Source organism: Falco punctatus (assembly GCF_963210335.1).
Source record: "Falco punctatus genome assembly, chromosome: 8".
NCBI classification, from domain to species: Eukaryota; Metazoa; Chordata; class Aves; order Falconiformes; family Falconidae; genus Falco; species Falco punctatus.
In genome coordinates this window covers 21,448,633-21,466,957 of record NC_137588.1, presented here as the reverse complement: position 1 = coordinate 21,466,957, position 18,325 = coordinate 21,448,633, and the positions used below count along the sequence as shown (strand labels likewise).

Sequence of the window (18,325 nt, the reverse complement as noted above, 5' to 3'; positions counted from 1 at the left end):
ACACCGAAGCGGGGTCAGTGGTTCAGCCAGCGCCATTTATTACATGTTACTTGTGTGATCCCCGTGTCTGCAGCACTGTAGCACTTAAGCTACAGCGCACCTATAGCGCTTAAGTGAACGTTCGCGATAATTAATAAATGCACATGCGGCGTCAGCATGCACACACGGGCTTGGGGTTACTTTGTGCGCACTCCAGGAGGGGCCCCGCGGCCCCGGGCCGGTGCCGGCGCTGCGGCGGGTGCCCGAAGCCCGCGGCCCCGCCAGCCCCGCCCCCCACCGCCGCGGCGCGGCAGGAGCACGGCCGCCGACCCCGCACGCTCCCGGTCGCAGCAGCGCCTCCGCCCGCGGGGGCTGTGCCGCGGGGCCCCGCCCGCCGCTGCCGCCCCGCCCCGGAAGCGGGGCCCACGTGAGGGGTGGGCGGTGCCCGCGGGGGCTGCTGGGCCGCGCGGCGCCGAGTGCGGCCTTGAGCGCGGCGGAGCGGGGCCGCGTGCCGGGCTGAGGCAGGTTTGTGCTCGGGGCGGCCTCGGCCCCGCGCCGGGCGGCTGTTCCCGGGGACGGCGCTGCTCGGGTGCTCCGCCGGGGCCGGGCCTGGGCCTGGGCCTCTGGGCCACGGGCCTCGATGAAGAGCGGCGTGGCGGGCCGGGCGGGCTGCCGGGTGGGGGAGCGGCGGCCGGGCCGGGCGGGAGCCGGTGCCCGGGGTGGCGGAGCGCGTGCTGCCCCGCTCCGCCGGCTGGGGCGGAGGCGCGATGCGGGGCCCCGCCGGGGCGGGCTGAGCTGCTGCCGCTCCTTCGCCCGCGCCGGCCACGCGCCCTGCGGCGCCCCGCGCGTGTGAGGCACCGCTGGTTTCTCAGCGCTGCCGGTAAAGCCCCGCTGCCGCACGTGCGGCTCCCGGCCCCGCCCCGCCCCGCGGGAGCGACCCGGTGCGCAGCGGCGGCCGGGCGGGAGCCTGTGCGGCGGGGCGCGGTGTCGCCGCAGCTGTAGTGAAGTGGCCTGGACCAGCGCGGCGGCCCCAGCCACGGGGCCGGGCCCAGGGGCCGACGCGTCTGTTGCCCACGTGCTCCTTATAAGAAATTCCTTATATTGCACCGACTCGGCTCAAAAGCCAACCGTGAAAGTGGCATCTGTGGTAGTGAGCGGTGGCGGCTGATCCGCACCTCAAATAAAAAGCTGTTTCGGTGGAAGCAGCTGGTGCGCAGGCTCCTGAGCAAGGTGCTGTGCGAGTAACGGCTCCCGTACTGCATCGGGGAAACGCCGTTACGGTAATGGTAATAGTGGTAAATGACTGGTGAGATGAAAATTCTTGACCTGAGAATTCTTTTGGGATGATGTAGCTAATACATAGTGAGAGGAAATCGTTCTAGTTAGCGGGCTTGCCTGTCCTTTTCCATTTGTGATGTCAATCTCATACTTGTGTTATTTTAACTTGTTTTCATTTTGCATGGTACTGGTACAGACTGTGGACGCACAGAAGGAACAGGTCGGTGTAGCCTGCTAACAGCACCGATAGTGAAATCGTACGTAGGGTTTTGCATGCTGCTCAGACTGACTGTTCTTCAGGGGAGCTAGCTTTTTATCAGCCTTCATTGCTGCACAGTAACCGAAAAGTATCGATCTGGAAGTTGAATCCTAGCTTGTGCCAAATGACTGAGCTAAAGAGTCTGAAGTGAGCATGTGCAGCACGACGAGAATTTCTCTTAAATTAGAAGGCTGCTTCTGCTTTTATTCTAAATAGGTTAGAGCTTGATCACTGTCTGAACTGTATTTCGCACATGGCAAGCTTGAGTCTCAGTCTTGCCTTCAGTTTGTCGTTACTTGCAACTGAATGGGTGCTTTTTAGAAAAACTTTTTCAGGTGTAAGACTTAATCTGAAGGAGTTGTCCCAGGTCTCATGGTGTTTTATGCATCTTTACAGTTTGGTTTTTACCTTGAAAATACTGCTAAGGAAACAGATTTAGGTTTTTGTTTCCTCTTAGCAGTGGAGCTGAGCTGTATGGTGTGGGTGGAAAGCAACTTGCTGGTTCTGGGCATTTCGGTACCGCAAGGGAGGCAGACTGGGACAGCCATGCACTGTGAGAGCTGGGGAAGTCCAAGAAAGACAGGGTAGTCAGGGATATAAGAAGGCTGGAGGAGTTTAGGTGGCAGAAGCTAGGTGAAGACAAAAGCATATGTTCTTTCATTATACTTTACAGCACTATTATCTCAGCATTTCTTAATGGCTTCTTGGGTATCCAACTGTAAAAAGAAGGCTGTCTTGCATATGTCAGACTGGTGTGGCTTTTGGCAAGGCTAGAAGACCCAGGCTACCCTGGACGGTTTGAGGCGGGGGTCCTCTCTAAATGACAAAGCCAAAGCGAAGTCAACTGCTTTACAAATGGGTTCTCTTGTAATTACCATCTCAGACGTGCTGCCTGTGTGTAATCCTCACCTTATTAACTGGGGTAGAACTGCTGGTGATTCAAGCAGCATACAGCCAAAAGCTCCCAAGTTTTATTTTAACAACTTCTGTCAAGGGAAAACTTGCTCTAAGAAATCCAGGCACCATTCAGTATGACGCAAAATGGCAAAGGCCACTGAAGGAGCAAGCAGATATGGCGTACTTGGGGGCGGGTCTGCATTTCACGCTACAGGGGAGTACAAAGCAACATTCTCCACTCATCTCACTGTTCAACAGTGTACTTGAGACTGGCTGACCAAATGGAAGGTGGTGAGGGAAGATTCCTCTATCCAGCTCAATCTGTGTTTCACTGTGCACCAGCAGATTGTCTGTGTTCTGGAGTTCCAGAACGTACTCTTAATGCATTTTCCTTAAAATGGGATACATGACTAAAATACAAATTAATTTTTTCCCCCTGAATATACAAGAGAACAGGGTTTTTCACATCTCTTAGTAAATTACTATATAGTCTTACACATTAATGGAGCCATACTGTGAAAAGCACCCATAAGAAAATGGTTCACTTAAATATGTTGCCTAGTGCTTAAAAAAATCTGCCACACCTGGAGAAGAGTTTGCAGTGTGAGTTAAATCACCAAACTAAGGTTTGAGGATATGAACATTTGCATGGCAGCCATTCAGTACTTTTTTTGATGCTGAGGATATAGTTTAATGTCAAACCTAACCCACTACAACTGCTTGCTCCCAGAGAAAGGTTTTTCCAATTACTATTTTTTCTCCTGTTGCGCTCCCTGTCATTAACAGCTCCATCACTAGTGTTTTAGTCTACAAGCTGAATCAACTGTTCTTCCCTTTCTTCTGTGGGGGTTAACTTTCTCTTGGACCAGGTGTTAGAGTAGCACACAAGGAGTGTGGTCAGTGAGTTGATCCAATGGGAAAAGCTGTGACTACTCCATAGCCTGCCATTAAATTACACCAAACTAGGTATAATGGGAAAGAGCATTGGTTTCTCTCACAAGGCAGGTGGTGGGGACAATGTCACAGGGGAGTATTAACACAGGGCCGGTACCTGCACGTGGTGATGAACTCCGTCAGTCTCCCGTAGTCAGGGTGACAAATGTGAGACATCTCTGAAGTAACTGCAACTGCTTGTGTTCCATGGCCTGGATTTTAGTCAAGTGCTTTATAGACAAGGATCACACTGAACATAGCTGTCAACTAACACTCACTGAAGTCATGCTCTAGAGTGTTACAGTGTTAGGTACCGCTGCAAGTCCAGTAGTGGAGACCAGGATGCAAATTTTAAGACTGTAAGTGCATAGATGAAAAAGAACTACAGGCAAGTCAAAGGATGGAACTTAGCTTTGAGATCGGGAGGAGGAGGAAATGGGTGTATACTGCAGACTGCAGTAGGCTGAACAATGATCAGTGAATTGAACTACTAAAATAAGAAGATGGGGCTACCAGGCAGGTGTACTGATGAACGTAATTTCTTGTGACAAGGGAGTCTCAGGGGAATATTCCCTGCTTCTGTGTTGCCAGTCAGCTTGGTGCTCTGAAAGATGTTACTGTCCTGTGAGCTGCAGAAGAGCAGAATGTGTATGCTTGAACCTCTCAAACCATGCAAGACATGAGCGCAAACCCGTCTTCACTGTAATTACAGATTACTGATCTGTGAACAGGGTTAACTGAGGGCCATGAAACTACTTCATCTTCTGTAGCTGGATTTAACAAATGTGATAGTGCCCAAAGGGAGAAGGAAGATATCTGTGCTTCATAGTTCAAAACTGAATTAAAACCAATTTCTGGCAGCTTTATAAAGCTGCATTTTTCCCTCAAGGATTACTCTTCACATTCTGTGCTTATCTTGCGAGCAACTAGATAGACAATTTCTGATCTCCCTTAACTTTCTGGCCAGTATCTGCCTTTTTACCAACCTTCTAGTACCTGTAGTGATTGTTTGTGATGTACTGGGATTATATGCTTAATGCCATTTCAGAGAAGTTACTTTCAACTTAAAACATCTTACCTCTTATCAAAGATGCTTGATTCATTATTCAGGCAGAACTGCAGTGAAGACAAGTTTGTAAAGGAGAGAACTAGACATTTTTACGATGTATTGATAAACGCTGGTATTTCTTTTCCTTCCTCCAGTAAAGTTCCTTGAACTTTCAAAGATTAGTTAGGAGGCAGAAACTCGAGAAAAGTTTCTAATCATACTTACTTAGGAACATTAAACAATTTTTGTTACTGATGTTTTGCCTAGTGGTCAGACCTTGGGTTTAACTTAAAAAACAAATGTTTGTTTGTTTAAAGAACAAACTTAGGCTTGTTGCTGTTAGGTACCAACTGAGGGTCCCTGCCTAGAAAAAGGTAAATAACAAATAACGCTGTAAAGTAAGTGGCAGCATGTTTCTTTACCTGTCTTCAATGTAGAATGCCAAATGCTGCCTTAACAACAAAAGTATTTTACTTTGGGGTTTTTTTCCAGTTGTTTCATAGTTGGAGTTCTGCAGTCATATTTAAAAGTCAGCTCATAAACATATTGCTGAAGAACTTGTCTGTTATCTTCTTTAGATGAGGCTGCAGTGAAATGCAACACTGTAAGAATATGTCTGTAGAAAGTACAATTCAATACATAGTGCCTTTGCTCTGTATTCTCTTCAAAACAGCTGGTGAAGATGGCTGAAAATGGAGATGGCGAAAACATGTCTATTTTGGAAAGCAAAATCTGTCAGCAAATTGAGGTAAGTTCAATTTATATTTTTGGATCTGGACTGAGATGTGGTTTTGGAGACATTCATCTGTAGGGACTTGGCTAATGGGAACTTCATAGGGAGTTAGACTTGAATCTTCAGCTCTAAAAAATGCCTGTCGCAGCTCTATGGCAGGTATTTGTAGTCTGAGTTGGAAGTTATTCTTGTCTAGAGTTACCTGTAAGACCACCATTTAAAAACACAAAAGGTTTAAATTGCTAGTGTTTTAGATACTACAGCAAGTGAATGTATCATTAAACAATTTATTATTATGTTCACTAGGGTTATTCTGTGCAAATAGGAATGTGGATTTTAATTCTATACAACTTAATTTTGAGGTGGAAAAAATCCTCCTACTCAGGAATCTGCTGATTAAAATATCAGCACATTGCATAACTTGCTATTATGATTTACTGCTCCAAATTGTAACTAAACTTATGGGCCTACTTTAAGTATTATTAAGTATTTCTAACTCTAGAGGCTTACCCCACAATGGAAGACTGAGCACATAATTTAAAATTACATCAAAACAAACCCATTTTCCTGAAGGACAAAAGTAATGCATGTGAATGCCCATTAGTATATGGAGCTGTAGTCATTATCTATGAAAAAAAAACCCACAACGAAACCAAACCAAAACAAACCCAGGGCTTGAGGAAAAACAGCTGACAAAACTTGGCTTGTGATAATGTGAGTTTGAGGTATACTAAAGGGAGAGGTATTGTTTTAAGACTTGCACTGACTTTTTAAAGCACAATGATATTGGTGGAAGCACTCCAACTTACCCTATAGCTTCAAGTATTTGACCCTAGTTAGATGACTGCTAGTAAGCAAAAGAATCTGGTTAAGTTTCCTATCTTGTACTGAATCATTTTCTCATGCTGGACGTGACCAAAATAAGAACACAGTAAATTAAAGTGAAAACATTTTTTTTATTTTACAGTATTTTCTTGACTGAGACCTAGAACCTCCAGTATGATTTCTCAGTGTGGCAAATACAATATTCTTGCTTATACATTCTTTAAATAAGGACTAATTTGACTTTTGACTTGGCAGAGCTTGATCAGGTTGATTAATCATTATGTTGACAGAATAAGGTTCATGCCTTTCCTAAATAAAACTGTAGTCTACTTTTGCCTCATTAGTCCCATTGGATGAAGCAATGGTGGTTTTTTTTATAGTCGACATGTTGCAGCTAACTTCTGGAAAAGTATCCTGTTAAAGCAGGAAGTAGTAATTACAGAATTTCTAATTGTTCAGACTAATGAATTTTGGTATGTCTCAATCCACTGCAGTAAGTTTTCAGATGAAAATAAGCTTTTTGGGACTGAACATTCAAAGACAAATCTCTCTCCCTGCCTCTTTCCCCCTTCTTTTTTGCAGTACTATTTTGGCAATCACAATCTACCAAGAGACAAGTTCCTAAAGGAACAGATCAAACTAGATGATGGCTGGGTGCCTTTAGAAGTAATGATCAAATTCAACAGGTAAAACAAAGTACAGCTAATCTGGGTGGAAGGGTAACTTTCAGCTACTTATCTCTGTTTGGGGCCAAATGTCTCTGGTCTGCATGAACAACTTGTATTGCTGTTTTAACATTTGGCTTCCGCTTTGCCTATGTATTTGTAATAACCTGTGTCTGCTTACTCAATAGGTTAAGTCGCCTTTCAAAAGATTTTAGTGTTATTGTAGAAGCACTAAGAAAATCCAAGACTGGTTTAATGGAAATAAATGAAGACAAAACTAAAATCAGAAGGTCTCCAAACAAACCTCTTCCTGAATTAAATGACCAGTATAAGGCTGCAATTAAAAACAGATCTGTATATGTTGTAAGTGAACTTCCTTTGCTCTGTGCTGTTCTGCATGACTTTGAAAACTAAGTAAAGCTTGAATTAGACTAGATACGTTATAACTTTTAAGTGTCAGTTTGTTGCATATAATCCAAGCTTGTTGCTGTCTTGCAGAAAGGCTTTCCACTAGATGCAACTCTTGATGATATCAAAGAATGGCTTGAGGATAAAGGTCCAGTTGAAAACATTCAAATGAGGCGAACATTGCAGAGAACATTTAAGGTAGCTCTTGCAGTGAACGGTTAGAGCTGGGGCAGGAAGTACTGTTAAGTACCCTGTTCTGAAATTCTGTTCAATAACTCTAACACTGAATGCCTTTTACCTTTTAACAGGGCTCAATATTTGCAGTTTTTGATAGTGTTGAATCTGCTAAGAAGTTCACAGAGATCCCAAACCAAAAGTACAAAGACACAGAGCTGATAGTACTTTTCAAGTAAGTCCACTGAACTGATGTATGAACTAATAATGGTCAGGGGTGGATTTAGACAAGAACTTGGCTTGGACCCGAGAAGTGTAAGTTTCTGCACTGTTGTACAGGTAGAAAAGCTAGCTGTGCCTTTTGGAGACTAGCACCTCAACTCCAAAAGACAATATCAACTGTCTCTTGGCTACCATGGTCTTACTTTATAATTACAATGGAATACTTTAAGTGGTATTAACTTAGCTTATATTCTGTTGAAGGGAGGAGTATTGTACAAAGAAGAATGAAGAAAGGAAACAAAACAAAGTAGAAGCTAAAGCAAGAGCTAAACAGTAAGTCATTATCAATTGAAGTGCCTGGTTTTGTTCACCTGACCACATTTGAACCAACTCTTAACTAATTTAACTTTTCTACAGGGAAAAAGAAGAAAAACAGAAACAAGCAGCAGATGCTGAAATGGTATGGTTTTTTAAAATCTCTGTACTTGAAAACTATGCAATGCTTGCTTTTGTACGGCTTTTCAGTCCACACAAAACAAACACGCTCCTGCAGCTACATTTTATAAAGTTAACGTGGGATATTCAGAGTGTGGAAGCACTTTCCACAAAATAATTTCAGCTTTTCCAGCTAACTTACAGCAAGGCTGTGTTTTGTCATGGTATTTAATCTTACTTTCAAGAGAGTAATTTTATTTAAAGGATCATATCCTGAATTTAAATTATTAGGCATGTTTACCTGTTCAGAAATTATCCTGAATGCACCATTGCAGTAAGGATTTATGTCAGTGTTACATAGATTTTCAACCTGAGGTGTCAGCCTTCAGAAAACTGTTTTGTAGAAATCAAAGAGTATAACTTTCTTGTGGGAAAGGAGTCCTAACTTCCACATAAATCTGTCATAGTAAGCAAAGAAAATTTAAAGAAGGGGAAAATAAAACAAAAAAAGGAGGAGGTGGGACATAGCATGCAAGACCTGGACATCAGCATAAGTAAGCTATGTAGCAAGAATGGTTGGGTTACTGATGGTGCTAAGGGGGGGTGACTTCAGATTATCACTATCATGTTTTTATAGTTTTAGGATTGATGGGGAGAAAAAATTAATATTCAAGCTTGACTCTTCAACAAAAATTTACTTTTAAAAAAATTATTATTTCATTTAGAAGTCTCTGGAAGAAAAGACAGGATGTCTTCTGAAGTTTTCTGGTGATCTAGATGATCAAACATGCAGAGAAGATCTCCATGATGTATTTTCTAATCATGGAGAAATCAAATGGATACACTTTGTCAGAGGTGCAAAGGAGGTCAGTAGACTCTTAAGCAGTTAAGATCTCTGTATTAAAGTTTGAAACTGAATGATTAAGTGCTTATTCTGTTATGTAATCAATAAGAAATTATTTATTTGACTTGGGGAATTGCAGAATATTTAAAGAATTAAATTGTTCCCTTAAATTCTTTCAAAAGAACATATAATGGTTCCAGCCTTCTCAGTTGCTACAGTCAAAATTGAGCGTGAATGTTTGTTAGGACAGTCTGAGGGTTTTGCTTCAGTCTACACATATTTTACATCATGCAGGAGCCATGAACTTGCTAAGATACCTAACAGGGTATGTTGTTCATTATTCTAGCTGAATTTTTTTGCAGTAAGATTCAAATGCAAATGCCACTCTTCTTTTTAAGGGTATTATCCTATTTAAGGATATTGCAAAAGAAGCTCTGGAAAAAGCCAAAGAAGCACATAATGGAAACTTACAGCTTCGAAACAAGGATGTTACATGGGAAGTGCTAGAAGGAGATGCAGAGAAAGAAGCTCTGAAAAAAATACTGGAAGATCAGCAAGAATTGCTGAAACAGAAAACAAAAGGTCCTACTTTTATTGGTTTAAGCATTTATAATGTCCTAGAAGTGGCATTGTGTGAAAGTAACTGTAAATAGTGAATACATACTAAACACTGACTAACTGTAAAGCATTCTTTTGAGCTTGCCAGTTTAAAATACAAATGATACAGAGTTCCTGACATCTTATATCCCCACAGGACGCAAAATTAAAGGAAAAGGAAGAGGGGGAAAGATACCTCAAGGTGTGCACAAAGGAAAAGTACAGTTTCAGGGCAAGAAAATAAAATTTGAGAATGAAGAAGAAGGTGGTGAAGTGGACAGTAAAACAGGTAAGTCTTCTGTGCACTGGATGCAGCTTCTTTAGTACCCAGTGCTACCTTCTGCAGAAGTACTCATGTTTCTTACAAGCGTTTCATATTTGGCCCTGCACTGTAGTATTTCTGTCCTGTTGTCTGTATCTTTAAAGTAACTTCAAGGGTCTTGTACTTGATTCCTTCCAGAGCTGTCCAAAAAGCATATTAAAATCATTACTAAATAGCTGAGGCTGTACTGCAGGGCTGTTCAAAGCATTCTGCATTGAAAGATGCTGGTTGTCGGCAACGTTATACAACTATACAGACCCAGTCTCTTGAGTGGTGATTTTTTTTTTTTCTTTCCACTTGAGGGTATGAGAAAACAAATAGTTTTGCATATTGGTATTTAGTTTGGAGAAGATGAAGAGCTAAGCTTCTGTTCATTAGATAACAGTACTTCCTTAAACAAAACCCAGTGAAACCTACTCCTGTTAGATTATTTCTCTTCATCTTCTTACCTGCTCTCCTGCTGTGACATTATACAGGGAAGAAGCTCTTAAAATTTAGTATTTTAGAACATATAGAAGCTTTAAGTCGCAGTAGTAAGTAAACCCTCTAGCACAGCAGTGGCTGGGAATAAACTAGGGACTCATCCTTGAACTTACATGGTAGGAAGGGTTTGGTTTTTTCAGAAGCTTTCAGGTAATACTGAAATGCTTTCCTTTACTGTAAATAACTACATATTCAATCTTGCAGAACCAGCAAGTCCCAAGAAGAGACCACTAGAGGAAATGGAAAAAGAGGAGCCTGCACCAAAACAACTGAAAACAGAAAATGGAGATGGAGATCAGTAATACAAAAATAAAACCAGATCGTTTTTATTGTTCCATTTTCAATAGGTTTTAAAGTCATGCTTCAGTTCAGAAGTTTCTTGGCAGAAAATCTAATGAAATCCACTTCAATGTCAACCTACAATGAGAGGAAAGCTTCATATTGTTGGGTTACAGTTTTTCTGTTTAAGCATGCTTACTCTTAACATACCACCCTGGAAAACTCTTTTATATTTATAGTTTTGTTTATACTGTCAGATCCTCTCAACTTCTCTGGCACCTCATTCAAATGTAAAAGGTTCTGGACTTTGTAATCTTGCGGTTATGTTAAATAGCAGCTTCAAATAAATTCAGGACTTAAAACTGCTTACTGCTGAAGCCTGGATGTTAATGTAATATAAAGCTGTAACTGTGAAGTAGTAAAGCTGAAGCACAGACTTCATTTAAGTTCAAGACACCAAGAGAATAGGTACAGCTGGATAAAACTTCTAATCTTTGCTACTCCAGTCTTGCTCAGTCTACTGCAGGATTCTCTACTTCCCCTGTGGCAAAGGGATAGATGTTTTCTGGGTCAGCATTCAGCATCCAGGAACTTGGCTGTAGGCTTAAGCTTCTGTACTCTAGCATCCTGTCTGGATCTTCTGTTGTGCGTTGAAATGCACAGCTTCTTCCTGCCCCCTCTAAGATGGTTTCAGGACACTGAAATAATGCTACAGCTGTGAAATCCTAGTTACTCTGGCCTTCATTATTTATTCAGTCTTAAGTTCCAGTTGCAGACAGGATCAAGCAAATAATTACTAAAAGCTGAGTCAGGGCTACCTGCTGCTTTTTCACATCTAGTTGTAATGTCTGCTTCGTATTACAATGCTTCTTTTCCCTATTCAATTACAAAATGTAGTAACAGCAATGGAACTTGATGACATCGTAATGAACTTGTCTCAAGTGCTGTGAGCATTCCCCATCCAGTACTTATTGCCCTGAAACTTAAATTTTCTTAAGTAGAATTTATTTACCTGCCTAGTACAAGACAGAGCATTTTCTCAGTTAAGTTAGGTTTTATACTTACTGATTTCTTCTTATGGAACTTGTATGATGCTGGTAAGTCATATCTAAGTTCTGCAAACAGTACAAAGAATCCTTGTTACACTAGAATGATTATTAAGTCAATTAACTTACATTACACCCACGTTCTATTTCTTCTGTTGCCCTCTGACTAGATAACTGTCTTGACCTCTGGACTAGATTAAGTGAACATTTAGGCCAACCACATCAGACAGTATGTGGATGGCTTAAATGCAGTTGTGTTTCAAGCACTTGTGCAACTTCCATGTTGCATGAATGTATGCATATGTCCATCCAGCACTATCCACCTGGTGATAGTTAAGAATTGGGAGGATACTTGAACTGTCACTATAAGTACAGGATTTTTTTTTGTGTGAGGGCTGACCTGCGTGTTGCTTTTGTTATTCAGCAACAATCTCTTTGTGAAGCAGGAAGGTAGGCAGCTTCTGCTTGAAGGCAAAAACTAGTCCTGGAAGAAATCCAGTTCTAATTCTGCACAGATCAGAGCTTTATTAAATGCCTGCTTGTATTTTAGCCAGGTAGCAAGGTATATATCTAAACAACCCAACCAAAGCCAAAATGGCTGCTTAAATAAAGGCTGTCATTTTCAATATTAAATCACACATTTATCTCAGGCTGTTAAGACTGGTTAGCCCCCAAAGAGATGCTTTGGTTTTTAACAATAAATTAATCTTACCTGCTATGACTTCCATCTTCACTTCCCATTCGTCTGCTTTCTTTTGAATGTGCTACAATATTAGATAAAGGTAAATTGAAGAGCTAGTTTCTATACCATCTTATAAACCCCTGTACTTATTTAAGAAAGTCTCCTGTGCTTTTGTTTTTCAAGTTGAAACATTAGATAAAATATTTATCTTGATGTATGCGAGATCATGGTTATTCAACATGATTAGTATAAACCCAAGCCAAGTTTCATACCACACAAAGGTGTGAACAAATCAGTGAAGCTATAGACAACATCATTAAATGCCAGCTATTTCATTGCCTGGTTAATGCTTGCCCTACTAAAATGAAGAACTTACCTGCCGCGTTGAAGTTTTGTGAAGGGAATATACAGCTGTTTTTGCCATTTGTAAAGCAGTTTTCAGAAAAATCATATCCATTCCTAAAGGAATGATGAAATCATTAGAATTGTCAAATGCAAGCTTAAACTAGAGGATTTAAAGATCTGCTTCATGCTTCTCTGGAGTCACAGCTATTTGAGATGGCACTGAATACATTAAGGTACAGACAGTATTTCTAAAACTCACCCAATTGCTTTTAGTAAAAGCAAAAAATGATAGGGATATGAAATAGCTAGTACTGTTTCTTTCAGACCCAGTGACACTTAATTACAATGTTAAAGTTGTTAATCTGTACTTAGGAAACTGATTCCAGATCAACAAAACTCTAGGTAATGGTAATAAGGAAGGGAGATGCTTCTTTGAAAGTGTTGCCCTTGCTAGTAATTTCTAGTAATTTCTAACCGACTTTCAGAATTACCAACCTTTATTATGCTTGGTACCAAACGGAGGGTTCATAATAACTGTGTCAAAAGTCTCTGACATGGCGTCAGAAAAAGAACAGACATCACACTGAACCATGTTGACATTCGTGAGCTCAAAGTCTTCAATATTGCTATTAAATATTTGCAGTGCATCTGCATCAATGTCAAACCCCACACACAATCTATTAAGAAAAAAAAAAAGGTGTCACATATTAGTGTTCTGCAAACCAAAACAGTGTTTAAATACTAAAGTTTTGAAAGGGATCTGTGCACACAACTTTATCTCAGAAACCTAACAAGCATACACTATAAATTCAGTGCTGACAAAAATGCAAGTAGCTCCATTGCCCTTTCTCAAATATCCTTTTAAAGTTTGTGAAGGAAGTTTCATGTATTCATTTTGTGCTTCACGACAAAGCAAACATGACTTCCAAATTCATGGCAACTGTCCACCTCTTCCACTATTGGAATAGTTACTGACTGTCTAAACATATTAAATAGCCTAATTATGCACAGATACCTAAAATTAGTTTAGTTCAGCATTACTATATTATAATCTTATTTTCTACTCTTCTGTGCCAGAAAAAAACACAATCAGCACTTAGTATCAAGTACTTACCCTGCTCCTAACATTGCACTACCAATGCTGAGCATGCCACAACCACATCCTAAATCTGCAATTGTTTTGTTTTCAATATCATCAAACGTATTGTGAATTGTATAAAGCATACGTGCTGGGGAAAAAAAACAACAAACCACAGGTCAATAATATCAAATATGCATCCGCTACCTCTGCTTTCAGAAAACTCTGGACTAAAGGTTTTCTTGTCATGCAAAATTGAGCTGATGTTCTCACTGCCTGTAATTCTCTTTCATTTATATGTGAAAACAAGTCAAAAGCATTTTGGTGAGTTGCAGAGCTCTACATCTTTGATGGGGAGGTTACACATAGAGCTGTTCGCATTTTTTGTGGGAAAAGTACACCTCTAAGTTTTTTTGAGGAAAACCAATAAAAGTAAAATACTGGGGAAAAAAATCATAATTAGGGTATCAATGAGTGTCTGTATATAGACTTTATTTTCTCTGTATCATGAAATAAGTCCATTTCAGCTTTCTTATTTACAGATTAAGATGTTTCTATCACAACATTATCTTTTAAATCAATTTACTCGATTTTTGGATTGCACGTTAACAGTATCCTTCCAATGAAAAGAAGCTAACAGATTATTAAAATATAATTAATTACTTTCCTGCTGGATATTTCTCAACTACTTTAGTGGAAAGGCTTCAAAGGAGACAATACAGCAAAAACACTTTTAAAATTTTTTTATTTTGTTTCAAAGTGCTGCTGAAGAACTAGCAAAAGAGAGAATGGTGCTGTAGTTAACCGCTACCTGCGATATGAGGGCTTGTTGGATACTGCTCAAGGAGTAGTTTTGGGCTTTCAAAAGTATCAACTTGTTGAAGACAGCTTTCCAGTTCTTTGAGCTTCAATTTCTTCATGTTTATAGCTTCACTAAGGGAAATTACATTAAAATGTGATCGGTTACAACTATATAAATAAGCTACGTATTATCTTTAATTATTTTATGCTTAAACCGCCACTGTACTCCTCAGCACCTCCCCGGTGCCCCCCGCAGCCGCTCCCAGGGCCGCCGCGCCGGTGAGGGAGGGGGCAGAGCGCGGCGCCGCCGCCCGCCAGGCCCCCCCCGCCCGCGGTAGCCCCGGGCCCCACGGCTCCCGCCCCCGCCTGGGCGCCCACCGGCCCCGCGCCCGCCTCGGCCCGGGGCTCCGCTCCTACCGACAGGCCCCAGTCCGCCGGCGGCAGAGGCGTCCAGGCCTAAGCGGAGCAGGAACCGAGGCCCCGGCACGGCTACCAACCGCACCGGCCGCTCGCCCAGCAGGACCCCCGCCGCGGCCGCAAAGCCGCTGACTCGCACGCAGCTCCGCCGCCGCCCTGTGCGCCGCCTCCGCTCACCGCAGCCCCGGAGGGGCGGGCTGAGGCGCCGGGCCGGGCCGGGCCGATGCGGGGGGCGCCGCCTTGCACTTCCGCCGCGCCGCCCGGCCCCCTGCCGCAGGCAGCCGCCCCTGCCGCCCGAGCGGGGCCTACGGGAGGGAGGTGCAACCGACGTTCCCCGGTTTTTAATTAGCAGATGTTAGCTCCGACTGTCGCGTATCATCAACGTGGTACGTTTTATTGCAGTCTTATGTGCTACCGCTGTTACGTACCTGCAAAAGCCCGGTCTCCCAGGCACGTCCCCCAGCACTGTTGAGCGCCATTAGGGACGGAAAGCCAGGAAACGGGCTGCTACCTGTCCGGTGGGAAGAACCGTCACTGAGAGAAAAGGAACAGATCTACTGGCTTGTGTTTTCCTTCCTCTGATCCTGGAGGGAGCCCTACTGCAGCCTGTGCCCGATATTCCCTGCCCTTAAGGAACCGGCAGGCAGGTCGGCAGCAGGTGGGCAGCCGCAGAGCACCAGCGGCCAAGCCCTGCCTTGGGCACCTGGGGGGTTGCTGCTGTCACATAAGGTTACTGTCGCTTAGGGACAGATCGTTTTTTTCTTCTAAGGCTTTCCATTACACAGGTGAAAATCTACCTGTCGAGCTGTACAAGTGCTGGTCAACATGCAAGCTACGGTAATTCACATCCAAACACGCTCTCCCCTGGAGGGAGCGTGCGGACGCGCCCCGGTGCCTCAGGCCGCCCGGACACTGCGGCGAGCCCGGCGGGCCCGTGGCCGCCCAGGCGCAGGAGCTGTCAGCGGGGCGCCGCGCTGCTGCGGAGGGCCGGGGGTGCTCTGCCGCCCCAAGCGGGGCTGCCCATGGCAGCGAGCGCGCAGCCGCGGGCCCGAAGTCTCCGAGGTGCCTCCCGCGCCCCCCGCGCAGGTGCCTCTGACCTCAGAGCCGCCGCCTCAGCCCGACGGGACCCGGGCGGGGCGGCGTCATCCTGGCAGCCGCTTCGCTCGAGGAGCGGCTCGGTAACAAAGAAAACTCGGCCGCCGGCGCGGCCCTGCCCGGTGGGCCCCTCCCCGCGCCCCCGTCCTGACAAGACCTTTGAGGCGCGCGGGCGGCGACATTTTGCGAGGGGGCGGCGCGGGCCGCGCACCTGCGCGCTGCCGGGGCGCCGCGGCCGGCGGGGAGGGCAGAGGAAGAGGAGGGGTAATGTCAGGGGAGGGGAGAGGCAGTGTCAGGAGGAGCGAGCGGGCGGCGGGGAGGGCGCCGGTGCCGCGGCTATCGCGAGAGGGAGGCGCCGCTGGGAGAGGAGAGAGGGCGGCGGGGGGAGCCCCAGAGCCGGGAGCCCGGCGCAGCCGTAACGGCTCCTCAGTTTCCCATCATGGCGGGGGCCGGCGCCAGCGGCCGGGATAAGCGGGAGACGGCGGCGCGGCTGAAGACGGTGCTGGGCGGCGAAAGCGGCGCGGCGGCGGCGGCGGAGCTGCGGGCGCTGCTAGAGCGAGTGCTGGCCCCGGCGGCGGGCCCGGGCGGCGGCGGCGGCGAGGCGGCGGCCGAGGCGCTGGAGTGGTGCCGCTGCCTGCTGTCGGGCGGGGAGCCCTGGGACAGCTTCGTGCAAGCCGTGCGGGCCTACGACCCGGCCACGCTGTGCGGCCTGGTGTGGACGGCCAACTTCGTGGCCTACCGGTGCCGGACGTGCGGGATCTCACCCTGCATGAGCCTGTGCGCCGAGTGCTTCCACCAGGGCGAGCACGCCGGGCACGACTACAACATGTTCCGGAGCCAGGCGGGGGGCGCCTGCGATTGCGGCGACAGCAACGTCATGCGGGAAGCCGGGTGAGCGCCGGGCGGCCTCGGCGGGGCGGGCGGGCACCTGCCGGCGGGGGCGGCCCCCGCGCTGGGCGGCAGAGGTGTGTCCGCGGCGCAGCCCGGCGCCTCCCTGCGCGCCGGGGGAGGGGGGCCGGGCCGGCGGGGCACCTGCTGCCCTGCGGGTCGCCGGCCTCCCGCCCTGGCTGCGGGGCCGCTCTCTGGAAACGGCGGCAGGGCCGGGCTGAGCCGGGGGTCGGCCCCGCCTTCGCGGCCGCCAGCCCCGGCGGGGGTCCGGCGAGGTGGCTTCCTTCTTTGTCGGTGCGCCTGTGCCGGTTTTTAGGACGCTCGTTTGCAGATCGCGTTGCCCTTGCACCCAGTGCCGGCCCTTAGGGAAGCTGGTGAGGCGGAGTGCATGGCCGGCAGTACCTGTCAGCTTCCAGCTGGCTGCCTTGGCCGAGCGCAGCTAACCGCGAAGTGTGTCCAAATACTCTTGGACTTTGCGTGAGCAAATATGCCGAAGCGAACAGATTGAGTAAGAGGGAGCCATTTTTGCGTGTTCTTCCAGTCTGCACTTCATCTTGCCTTCTGTTTTTGCTATTCTGAGCTGTAAATCACAGGATTCAGTAACTCTTGGATGGATACAACAGGGCAGGGTTCTGTAGAAATCGGAAGTCTTTATATCCTGTAAGGATGCAGACCTACTGGAGGCAAGACTTGAGCACTTGGTCAGGTGAAGAGGCATGTGGTACCTCACTATACCTGCCTTTGTTCCCTTTGTACTCACCAGTAGAAGTGATCCATTGACCAGCTGTTGGGTGGAGGTGATACCTAGCCAGTAAACTTCACGTTTCATAGCGAGGTGTCTTTGGAGCTCCCTGTGTTCCTGTTCATTCACCAGAGAGCTGGAGACTTCACCAGAAGACAGTTTGGAGTGCTTGAGTGAGGCCTCCTTCTGATTAGCTTTCTAGAATAGTCTCAATCTTGCTTGGTTTAGCCCGAGTGGGATGACATGGTCTCCTAAGAGCCGTCCCACCTCTTTCTAATAAATCCTGACTTGTGGTTTACCTAGCAGAAACCACTTGGAACATATATAGAAATAGTAATGCATTTTCCTTGGTTCTTTTCATGTTTTTAACATTTACATCATATAATACTGCATCGCTCACTCTGCATCTTAAGATTCCCTCTCCTTCTGCATTTCTGCTTAGAGATTTCACTAATCCTGTTTTTTCCTGTTGCTTGGAGGTTGTTGTCTTGACTGTGGCTTCTGGTTTTTTGTTTCTTCTTATGTTTTTTTCCTTTGTTTCTCTTACTGTCTTCCCTCGTAATTTCTTTGTTCGTTTTGGTGGAATATTTTCTCATTGGTAGGCCCCCTCCAATGGAAGAGTATTTTTCCTCCTTTTGTTTTCATTGATCTTCAGTGGTTTCAAGGGGCTACTCTTGAAGTGATTCTTTCATTGTCAGTTCTTGTTCAACTTCTGGTGATTCTGCGTTCCTCAGTATCACCGAAGTAACAGCTCCCCTCGATCCTGAGAAGGAAGAAAAAAAATTTAATGTCCCTTCTTCCAGTGCTCAGTGTGGGATAGATATAGGGCTCCTCTTAGTGGTAGGATTTT

The 18,325-nt window shown here is 45.5% G+C and overlaps 3 protein-coding genes across 12 annotated transcripts in view; 2 read left to right on the top strand and 1 right to left on the bottom strand.

Annotated features, from left to right (window-relative positions):
- The first annotated feature begins 353 nt into the window (after positions 1-353).
- Positions 354-10,746, top strand: SSB (small RNA binding exonuclease protection factor La). Of its 2 annotated transcripts, none has more exons than XM_080398949.1 (12): positions 354-504; positions 5,068-5,142; positions 6,535-6,638; positions 6,806-6,980; positions 7,098-7,223; positions 7,334-7,434; positions 7,683-7,754; positions 7,839-7,881; positions 8,582-8,722; positions 9,099-9,282; positions 9,455-9,586; positions 10,307-10,746. In XM_080398949.1, the coding sequence occupies exons 2-12, from the start codon at positions 5,077-5,079 to the stop codon at positions 10,402-10,404; spliced, it is 1,242 nt and encodes a 413-aa protein (XP_080255075.1). In that variant the 5' UTR covers positions 354-504; positions 5,068-5,076; the 3' UTR covers positions 10,405-10,746. The 2 variants fall into 2 exon arrangements, with proteins under 2 accessions (XP_080255075.1, XP_080255076.1); XM_080398950.1 differs by having other exon boundaries at positions 355-504; positions 7,116-7,223.
- On the bottom strand, positions 10,405-16,741 carry METTL5 (methyltransferase 5, N6-adenosine). 4 transcript variants are annotated; one of them, XM_080399052.1, is made up of 8 exons: positions 16,610-16,741; positions 14,344-14,465; positions 13,569-13,683; positions 12,950-13,131; positions 12,486-12,568; positions 12,140-12,191; positions 11,447-11,496; positions 10,405-10,519 (listed from the first exon to the last, which is right to left on the bottom strand). In XM_080399052.1, the coding sequence occupies exons 2-8, from the start codon at positions 14,450-14,452 to the stop codon at positions 10,466-10,468; spliced, it is 645 nt and encodes a 214-aa protein (XP_080255178.1). In that variant the 5' UTR covers positions 14,453-14,465; positions 16,610-16,741; the 3' UTR covers positions 10,405-10,465. The 4 variants fall into 4 exon arrangements, with proteins under 4 accessions (XP_080255178.1, XP_080255177.1, XP_080255179.1 ...); XM_080399051.1 differs by lacking the exon at positions 16,610-16,741 and adding an exon at positions 15,179-15,296; XM_080399053.1 differs by lacking the exon at positions 16,610-16,741 and adding an exon at positions 14,751-15,153 and having other exon boundaries at positions 10,405-10,922.
- The window catches only part of UBR3 (ubiquitin protein ligase E3 component n-recognin 3), a 333,487-nt gene continuing 331,319 nt past the window's right edge, over positions 16,158-18,325 (top strand). For all 6 annotated transcript variants that reach the window (XM_080398894.1, XM_080398890.1, XM_080398879.1 and 3 more), the window contains exon 1: positions 16,158-16,736. In XM_080398894.1, the coding sequence (XP_080255020.1) occupies positions 16,285-16,736 (452 nt within the window). In that variant the 5' untranslated portion in view covers positions 16,158-16,284. The remainder of the gene's footprint in view (positions 16,737-18,325) is intronic.

Excerpts from the sequence above, each read along its gene's own strand:
- SSB (XM_080398949.1), top strand. The coding sequence starts at position 5,077 with ATGGCTGAAAATGGAGATGGCGAAAACATGTCTATTTTGGAAAGCAAA. Across the intron at positions 6,639-6,805 it reads GTAATGATCAAATTCAACAG|GTTAAGTCGCCTTTCAAAAG; the intron begins GTAAAACAAAGT and ends CTTACTCAATAG. Across the intron at positions 6,981-7,097 it reads AAAACAGATCTGTATATGTT|CTTGTTGCTGTCTTGCAGAA; the intron begins GTAAGTGAACTT and ends ATATAATCCAAG.
- METTL5 (XM_080399052.1), bottom strand. The coding sequence starts at position 14,452 with ATGAAGAAATTGAAGCTCAAAGAACTGGAAAGCTGTCTTCAACAAGTT. Across the intron at positions 11,497-12,139 it reads GAAGATGGAAGTCATAGCAG|AACTTAGATATGACTTACCA; the intron begins GTAAGATTAATT and ends TACTGTTTGCAG. Across the intron at positions 10,520-11,446 it reads AGTTCCATAAGAAGAAATCA|GTTGACATTGAAGTGGATTT; the intron begins GTAAGTATAAAA and ends CTCTCATTGTAG.